General features: G+C 39.7%; 1 protein-coding gene across 1 annotated transcript in view; it reads left to right on the top strand.

Moving 5' to 3' along the window:
- IPCEF1 (interaction protein for cytohesin exchange factors 1) overlaps positions 1-10,423 on the top strand; it is a 128,022-nt gene that overhangs the window by 111,028 nt on the left and 6,571 nt on the right. The window contains exon 10 of the mRNA XM_015560017.1: positions 7,631-7,824. Coding sequence (XP_015415503.1) covers positions 7,631-7,824 — 194 coding nt within the window. The remainder of the gene's footprint in view (positions 1-7,630; positions 7,825-10,423) is intronic.

Genomic DNA, 10,423 nt, shown 5'->3' with positions numbered 1-10,423 from the left:
GGTGTGAGGGTGTGGTGTGCATTTTTTTAAATATGTTTTTATTGATTTCAAAGAGGAAGGGAAAGGGAGAGAGAGATAGAAACATCAATGATGAGAGAGAATCATTAATTGGCTATCTTCTGCATGCCCCCTACTGGGGATTGAGCCTGAAACCCTAACATGTGCCCTGACTGGGAATTGAACTGTGACCTCCTGGTTCATGGTCAATGCTCATTTTTAAGAGATGACTTCACTATATGGGAAATGGGTATTAGGAAGCTAACATAGACCATGTAGCTATTGAAATGGGCCACAGTCAAATAATATTGGTTGGATTATGATGGTAGCAATGAGGGTGCAGGGGAGAAAAAATACACATATTTGGGGTATATTGTAAAGATAAAATATGAGAATGTGAGAATGTAAGATTCATAAGGGATTCTACTGTGTTTAAGTCCATCCCCAGCACACAGTGGACATTAACAAAGTATTTGATGGATGAGTTGAATAAATGAATGAATCAAATGTGTGAAGAAAAGAAAGGAACCAAGGATGAGTCATATGTTTTCTGGCACTTTCAGGCATTAGATAATGTCAACTCCACAGGATTATGATTTTCACTTACTCTTATTTACATCAATTAGCCTATGGTAACATAGGTTTCAGCATACATTTCACTGCAGCTCCATGAAACTATAGGCAAGGTTAAGTGAGGATTTACTGTACATTAAGGATTTTCTACAATAATAGAAATAAGAAAAAGAGAGCTTCATCTTGAAAAGGTAAGGGCATTTACATGTTCCAAACCTTCATTGTCTGCTTCGTGAAACTGAGATAGGGTAACTTTTCCTTCCTCTGACCTCAGTGCTCTTGTCCTTTCCTCCTTCTGATCTTCCATTTCTATCTGTTGTTCTCACTTGTCTCTATCATGGAGCCACATGGATGATGGATCCAGTATGTTATGGGACCAACTTGGCATATTTCTCTATAGGGCATTGAATTTGTATCCTTGGTTTTAGGCTATTTTTCCAGCTATTTTCCCCCATTTATTTCACATTCAGTCTCCACCTCATAAATATATTTTACAAAGAAAATGAAAACCTGCCCGTATGCCTTTTTAATATGCATGCCAATATTTTTTGTTTTCTTAGGATGTGGGCAAATACAGAAGTTTTATGACTGCATTACATATTTCACCAAATCCTCGGTGTTAATACAACTGAAAGAATACATTTTAAAGATAAATAGGATTATTTGTTTTGAGAAGTAAGGTTCTATATCAGATGCTCGGGCAATGGACTCAATCATAGATTATTTCCAAAAATTACAACCACGAGATAATAATAATAAAACAGAAACAATATTGAAGGTTGTCTACTAGATTAGATTTTCTCTTATCAATGAAAGCAATAATACAGTAGTAGTGAGTTGCCTTACTTAATAGAAACATCAAGCATCCAAGAGAAAATAGGTACACGACTCAGCAGAGATGGTGAAACAAATATGGAAAAATGAGGAAAATGAAAGTGAAACTACTCTTTTCTCAGACTTACAAGAGCACAAGTAAAAATACTAGCTTTATACTTGAATGCTTACCCTAACTTTCTCTCAATCTATTTTCTCTCTTACAGAATTTCTTTTACCTGCCATTTTTCAAAAAATCACCTCATTCCCAAATACCATTCTTCCAACTTTGCTTGTCTGTTTCTAAGCACTTATATCTTTGTTGCATCCAGGGCCACAGTCTACCATGACCTTGACTCTCACCTTCTGCTCCCAATGTTACTTCCAGGTGTCTAGTTCAAATGTCCAAGCAGAGAATACGATTATCTGGCCTATTTACCAGGTTTCTGTCTAGCTAGCTCATGAATTTCCTGCCCTAGGGTCTGGTGCCTTAGTTCAGCCAGCTACCACCTCACCAACTACATATTACCTATTGTGAAATAATCACCATTAGAACTTATTCAAAAGAAAGTATATCAAATACATTCATAGTATAGCATAGTATCTAAGACAATGAACTTTGGGTCAGAAACTACGTGTGTCTCTTTGTGACCCTGGTCAAGGTTTTTAATCTTTCTATGTGTGGACATAGAAAGATTTCTATGTCCTTTATATCTTTCTTTCATGTATATCAGGATTAATAATATTTTCTTCATGGAGTTGTTACAAAGATGATGAGATACTGTTGGTAGAGCAGTTAACATAATGCTTCACCCATAGTCAAAACTTCATACTGAAGCTCTCGCCACCAGCATGCACAGCAGCAAAAACAGGCAGAATTCCCCTCAAAATTATGCTCTGTTAATGTTCTAGGCCAGTAGCATCCTGACTACTAGTAAAAATTAGTTAGCCAGATTTATCTTAGTTATCTAATTTAAATTTGCTCATCATTATGATGTAAGTCCTTTTGCTACATTGTTGAGTTGTCAGAATCACTTAGAGAAAGCCTGCAAAATGCTTTTAATCTATTGGCATCAGATGTGGTATGAAATAATATTTGTAAAGCCTTAAAGCTATACAGCATGTCCCAGTGGCTCTCATCATTTCTTCTCTTTGTAACCGGTGCCTCCCATGGTCTTTCCTTTCTCCGGCGGAACATTGCTGTTCTGTAGAAAAAGGGAGCGCTGTTTCTGCCTAAACCTTCCCAAGTGTTTCATGTTTGGTAACTAACATTGTCTACTTTGGAGCATTGTTTAGCCTTTTTTAATCTCCGAAGGTTCCCTTTCAAATTCTAATATGAAATATGGCATATGAATTCCCCTTGTCTTCTGAAGCCAGAATTTATGTTCTAGGAAGAAAATAAAAACCACATTCTAGAAAGCATGAGGAAACACTAAAAATAAAACAGTGGGGAGGCAAAGTTGAAAATACAGCTTTTAAAGAGAGGATCTGCTGACAGTGAATTCTTGGCCTCCAGGAGCACCCCGGCCCATCTGCAGCAGACGATAGGCTAGACTACATGGGAGGAAGGCAAGGGAGGGGCACATTCATTTGACATCATCTTGGAAAGGAGTGAACTTCTAACCATTAGTTAAAAACGTTGTTATGTCTAATTTACTAATGTCACCAAGAAGGACTGTGTTAACAAAAAATACCATGTCTTTCCTGAGTCTAAATTATTCGATTACTGACCTAAGTTTGGAGAAAGTTGACTAGTCTGCCCCCTCGAGGCGAGCTGAGCTGATCTAACAGATGTAAAGTGTCACCAACATTCCCCTCAAAATCGTGCCAACTCAACATATGAGATACCATGCTTTGGAGCAGGGGTTCTGGACATACTCCTATGAACAAAGCTGTAAATATATATATATGTTTTCATTAGGATGCGGCTCAGAGCAAATAGACAAGCCCCACCTTTCTCACTGTGACTCCATAGTTGAGGCTGGTGACGCAATCCTGACATATTGGTGACACAGTCTAGCCTTGTTACTCGGAAGTGTGGTCCATGGGCCAGCAGCGCTGGCATTGCCTGGGGGCTTGGTAAACATTTAGGGTCTCAGCACCATCCCGGCCTGACTTAATCAGAACATGCATTGTAACACAATCTCTAGGTGACTTTTGCCTGTGAAAGTTTGAGAAGACTGGTCTAGAAGCACCTTGTGGGATTGAACTTTTATTCTTGCTTCCATCATGGATTTACATTTGGGAAAGGTTACTTACTGTGTTTCAAGAATCTCTATTTTTTCGCATCCATAACATAAAAATAGTTTTCACGTTTCTTGGCAAAGATGAGATAGACTATGAAGTGCCTTATGTGGAGAAGGGAATTAAAATCTTGTTAATTTACGGAAGAAGACTAAAATATACTCTGGAGAGGAAGGATAACAATTGCATTGGAAACACTTGGCTGTCGGACAGAATTCGTTTATTTCTTATCAGAAGCCAAGGGAAGTGGAAATAATTAACCTGGCTTCTGTTTCCAATGGGAGAGAGAGAGAGAGAGAGCAGTGGTCTTTCCTGCCCATCTTTTTTCTTGCTCTTTTTACAATCTGGTAAAATAGGAGAAATAATCTTGTGCTTCCTGATATGTAATTATAATTTAGAAAAATATTGACATAAGAATGTGAAAGAGAGCTTTTTACAATATTACTTTACAGAGAAGCCCCTTAAAGGTACAGGAGTAGTCCTGTGGACTAACAGGCCAGTGCTAATCTTCCATATAGCAACTGGGAAAGGACTCACCTCTGCTTTGGGCTCAGGTGCAAGCTCTGTTTCATTGTGTGCTTATATCCTTTTGTTCCCCTATGATTCTATTTATCATCTGTTTCTGTTATTACCGAATGCTCATTTAATGGCCCTGTGAAGACCTAAGCACCAGCCACTAGCAGCAGTGAAAACAATATAAAGTCCTTGTCTAGGTGTGGGCATGGTTAGATCCTGAGTATCTAGCAATACATTGTACGCCTCTCAGATTACGACACAAAAGAGCCAGTAAGGATATTTTTATTTGACGACTCGCATCACCATTTTTTATTTTATTGTCCTCACGCTTGTGGGTTCTTCTGGGGTCAGGTTATTAGAAGTTAGACACAGGCTTTCAGTTTAAGGTTTCTGCTACAGAGAGAGGATGGCTGAGAAGTAAGAATAATGCAATAACTTGCCTTTCATTTTCCTCCTTATTTCTCCAAGAGCTTTAACCTTATCTCACTATTATCTGCAATTTCAAAATGGATCCAAAAAGAGAATATTATTTGTTCATATTTTAGGTGGATTCTGTATTAACTTTCAGTAATCTTAATAGGTCCACTTCAACTGTGTGTTAATTTTAAAGTTTCACACACACACACACACACACACACACCTACATATACTCTCATTGCTAATGTTCCAAAGTGGAAGTGAGGGAAAGAAATATGTGTGTGTAGAAGAGAGATACCTCTGATATTTTGACATAAAGATAATATATACCCATATAAGTATGTTAAACAATAATAAAATTATCCAAAAGCAGTCCTTTTTTCATTTATGGAATGTATTTTATGTCACATTATTCTAAGATTCTAATTATTTTTATCTTTACCAATTTAATACCTGTTGAATTAGATACATAATCTTACTATAATCACTTTACTAAAACTGACATAATTACAAACTAATGTATTAGTCAAGAGTAATTTTCTTTTCTGTCATACATTTTAATAGAATAACTTACCAGCTTAGTGAACAGAGAGAAACTTAAAGAAACCACACTGTGTATCTTTGCTATATGTTTGCTTGATTTGCTTCTTGAAGTTTATTAAATATGTATTACTTATTTTAAAAATACTGTGGTCCTGAAGGCTATGTATTTAGACTTTATTAGAAGTAGAGTCCCACCTGCCTACTAGCTATAAAAAACACAGGGTTTCTCAGAAGTAGGTTTACGGTTGTGAGTATTTAAAACAGAGTTTATTTTTGTATTATTTATTGATTATTGTATTGTCCTCTATAGGAACAACTGTAAGCCTACTTTTGCCTTGTCCTTTATATAAAATGACCATTTTCTGGTGTGTCTGAAAACTGCGAGAGTCCCAACCCTAATGTCCCCTCTAAGACTCAGATGTCATTGTATTTAATTTTTTCATAACTTTCCATGTCTCCAGCTTACCTGCAGGACTGCTAGCATGCTTCGTATTTCTGTGAAGGTGTTGCCAGTGGTCTTGATGATCTCATAAAAGTTTACTTTCTTTACAGCTTTATTGAGATATGTTAGATATGTTTCACCCATCATAAAATTCACACACTGTTTATCCATTCATCAAGTGATGAACATTTAGGCTGTTCCAACGTTTTGTCTCTGTGAATAGTGTTACTTTGAACATTCATGTACAAGTTTTTGTTACCACTCTTTAAAAATGTATCTTTATTGTTAAAAGTACTACAGATGTCCCCCATTTTTCCCTTTTACCCCTTCCACCTGCACTCCCCCAGGGCACGTACCCAAGTTTCAGGCTCGAACCCCAGTGTGAGGCATGCAGGAGGCAGCTGAACAATGAATGATTCTCTTTCACCATTGATGTTTCTCTCTCACCATGCTATTGTCTGTGTCCATGGGTTATGCATATAAGTTCTTTGGTTACTCTCTCCCTACCCACCCATCCACTCCCCACCTCCCCTTTTATGTTACCGCTCTATATATAAAAATTGATTTCAGAGAGAAAGGGAGAGGGAGAAAGAAAGCTCCAGTAAGCTGAGAGCTTCAATGGTGCCACTAAATGCATGTCTTTCTCAGCCATGTCCTGTAGATTGGCTCCATTCTCATGATTCCTGGAATCTTCTAGTTCACATCATCACACCACTCAGTTTAGGAAAAAAGGGAGATTGATTCTATGATAACCCCAAACCAAAGTTTTTTTGGTAAGATTTTAACTGGTTTTATTGTTATTGAGGTCCCTGGCTCCAGCTGGCCTGCTCTGAAACCCATGCTCATTCCTAAATCAATGACTGTGGCCAGAATGATGGAGCTGCCATTGGATTAACCTAGCATAGTGGTCCCCTGCATCTCGGGTAGAGTTGCTTCACTAGAATCATTTGGGCTGGGGCTGGAAGGTTTGGTTAGGAACGTGAGTGGAGGAAGCAGAAAAGATAACCATTATCTGCTCAAAGCCACAGACCACAGGCTGGTTTCTTCTTTCAATGGCAGTTCAATGTCATCTGGGAAAGTGATTCTGAAGCCTGAGGGTGTGTATTAGTTTGCTAGGGTTTGCCTGTGCCATCACTGTATTTTTGAAGCACAAAACTCTTTTGGTTTCATAGGTTCACAGATGGAGAGGAATTTTGCCACAGGATGAAACATTCCTTGGGTCTCTCCAATACCAGATATAGATGATATTTGGATTAGATTTTAAACTTAGCATTGATGTTGGAATGGGTGAAGACTTTGGGGATGTTGGGATGGTATGAGTATGTTTTGCATGAGAGAAGGACATGAATTTTGGCTGGCTAGATGGTGAATTATTATGGGTTTGATTGTGTTCCTCCAAAATTCCTTTGGTGAAGTCCTGACCCCCTGTACCTTAGGATGGGACCTCATTAAAAATCAAATAGGTGCAGATGTAATTAGTTAAGATGAGGTCACTAAGGTTAGTCCTAGTCCAGCCGTAAGCAAACTACGGCCCGCGGGCCGGATCCGGCCCGTTTGAAATGAATAAAACTAAAAAAAAAAAAGACCGTACCCTTTTATGTAATGATGTTTACTTTGAATTTATATTAGTTCACACAAACACTCCATCCATGCTTTTGTTCCGGCCCTCCGGTCCAGTTTAAGAACCCATTGTGGCCCTTGAGTCAAAAAGTTTGCCCACCCCTGGTCCTAGTCCAATATGACTGGTGTTCTTATAAAAGGGACACATTTGGACTCAGAGGCACACACACAGGGAGAACACCCTGTGAAGACTGAGTTTTTCTGCCGCAAGCCAAGGAACCAACAGAAGCACAGAGAGAGGCCTGGAACAGATCCTTCCTTCCCTAGCATCTTCAAAGGGAACATGACTTTGCCAAAACAAAGTACCATAAACTGAGTGGCTTAGACAACAATTTATTGCTTCACAGTTCTGGAAGCTGGAAGACTGAGATCATTGTGTCAGCAGGGCCCTGTTTTAGGACCACAGTGTCCAGTGTTCTCACCTTGATTTTAACTGGATTTATTGTTATTTGTTTATTTTAATAGAAGAAACAAAAGTGTCTGGAGATGATGAAATGGAGAAGCTCTACAAATCATTAGAGCAAGCCAGTCTATCTCCTCTTGGGGACCGACGACCTTCAACCAAAAAGGAGTTGAGAAAGTCCTTTGTGAGGCGGTGTAAAAATCCATCCATAAATGAGAAACTCCACAAAATCCGAACCTTGAATAGCACATTAAAGGTAAAAAATTTCACACTCTAGATGATGTGGGGTAAAGAATGGCTGGTTCTGCAGAGATTCATGCTAGTCACTGTGTGTGTGTGTGTGTGTGTGTGTGTGTGTGGGAGGGAGGGAAGTAAAAGCAAGTCCAGTGTCTGTGGGATGAGGTGACCTTTGTTGTTCTTGAAGCACTACAACACTCACAGGGGTAACCCATCTACTTTTCTACATAGGCCTTGATTTTTATATTCACGCTGATATAAAATTTCAAATGTTAAGCTCCTTAGAAGTCAAGGACCATGTGTAATAATTTTTGTGTGTGTACCTTTTTACCTAGCCCAACAGATGTTGGTGAGCACTTAAGATAGTTAACTTGTGAGAATAAACAGTAATATTAATAAGATCTTGGGATTCCACTGATTTATCACAAAGTGCCACTATTCTGTACTACATCCAGAAGAAATTTTCTAGACTTCAAATACAGCAAAGACTTAGTGACTCTCAGCTGTAGGTTCTGCAGCCAAGATATGCCATGAGAGCTGAGCAGTAGGAAATATATACTTCACGGTAATAGACCAGCAGATGCTTTCACAATGGGAACGAGGGAGAGTGTGCAGGATGTACTGACGCTATTTTCAGGGCCTCCTGTAACTAAAATGAGTCCTTATAACAAAAGCATTCTGCTTTCACATTTAGATTATAGCATGAACAGGAGGAGGCCAGGATACTTGGTCAACTGGTCCTGAACTAGCAAAGGATTTATAGATTCTGAAAAGCCTTGATAGATCCTGCAGTTGATTTCTGTTTTGTGCATGTCCTTCTGTATCAAGAATTTGAGTCTCTTTCCAGATAGAAACATCAGCAATCAAAGCACAAGGGTCCAAAGACATGGCTGAGTGACTCTTAGTCAGATGTCCAGTTAGTCAATAGAAGACTCAGCACCCTACAAGGCTGCAAAAATGAGGCTGAAAAAGAAAAGGGAAGGGGGTATTTTAATTATACAAATAAAATCCAAATGCAGAAAAATTCCCTAACATTTATTGATGAAAAACATCACTAGCACACATTTTAAAGGCAAATATGTTATATTTCATATTATGTACAGAATTGATAAATGTTTGGTTACTTGATGTACTATGCCTTTGTATGTTGGGATTTTACTAGCTTAATTGTGGTAACTGCTATCAATGAATACATTTTTCATTGAACAAATATTTCCCAAATCTTACTATGGACCAAGCACTATTCTAGGGCACTGGAACTATTGAATGGACCCCACCTGACAATGGAAACAGAGGGAAACAGTTAGAATGCAGTGTGCTAAGATGTTGTAGTTGATACAAGCTTAGGGTGCTTTGGTGGTCCAGATGAAGGCAGTAGCTGCCTATCTGAGGCCGTTAGGGACAGTGCTGATAACTGACAAATGAGTAAGAGATGAAGAATATCAGGATGGGCCCAGCTGGTGTGGCTCAGTGGTTGAGCGTCAACCTATGAACCAGGAGGTCATGGTTTGATTCCCGTTCAGGGCACATGCCTGGGTTGCAGACTCGATCCCCAGTGTGGGATGTGCAGGAGGCAGCTGATTAATGATTCTCTCTCATCATTGATGTTTCTATCTCTCTCTCCCTCTCCCTTCCTCTCTGAAAAAAACAAAACAAAACAAAAAAGAATGTCATCTCCCTCTCCCTTCCTCTCTGAAAACAACAAAACAAAACAAAATAAAACAAAAAAGAATGTCGGGATGAGAAGGAAGGGCATTCAAGGAGGAGGAACTGGCTTGGGGAAATGTGTCAGTGGATCATGCTTTAGCCCGTGTTGAGAGACATAGGAAATGGAGGCTAAGGAAAGGATAGGCAGTGCAGGCCATTTCTAGAAGGAGAAAGACTGTGTTCTCCACCTCTCATACAACAGCAGGCTTAGGATTCTAGACCATCACAAGACCATGTCCTAGCCTGGCCACTGAGAGGCTAGGTTTATACACGGAATTCAAAGGTTTTAGCGGCCTCACGTGGTTCTCTGTGATCTCTTGCTCTCTATGCACTGTGGCCATATAATTGATGAATCCAGCTTTTCCCTTTCTCCCCGTGCATTAGATATCTATTGCGAGGTAACAAAAAAGTCTTAAAACTTAGCAACCATAATCAATAAACACTTATTTCCCAGTGTCTGTGTGTCAGGCATCTGGGCGTGGCTTGCCGAGGAGCTTCTCCCTCAAGGGCCTATGGTCCAGGCCTCAGCTGGGACTGCATTCATTCCTCCACCGGGGGAGTCCATACTCCCAGACTCTCTCATGAGGTTGTTGACAGAATTCAGGTCTTCACAGGTTGCTGGACTGAGGGTCTCAGTTGTTCATTGTTGGTGGGAGGCCACACAGCTCCTTGCCATGCAGCCCTTTCTCAGGGTAGCTCCCAAAATGAAAACTGGCTTCCTTGAGAGCAAGTAAGACAAGGAGAGCGAGTGAACAAGATGGATCATATGCCCATGTCAGTCATGACATCCCGTTACATTCACAGTATTTACAGTATTCTGGTCCTTAGAAGCCAGTCACCAGGCCAGCATGGATCCACAGAGGGGGGTTATCCAAGGGCATGAATACCTGGGAGCAAAGAGCACTGGGTGC

The sequence above is a fragment of the Myotis davidii genome, unplaced genomic scaffold (genome assembly GCF_000327345.1).
Source record: "Myotis davidii unplaced genomic scaffold, ASM32734v1 scaffold1494, whole genome shotgun sequence".
Classification (NCBI taxonomy): domain Eukaryota; kingdom Metazoa; phylum Chordata; class Mammalia; order Chiroptera; family Vespertilionidae; genus Myotis; species Myotis davidii.
The sequence above is the reverse complement of the archived record's forward strand: the minus strand, read 5'-3'. Positions and strand labels throughout refer to the sequence as shown.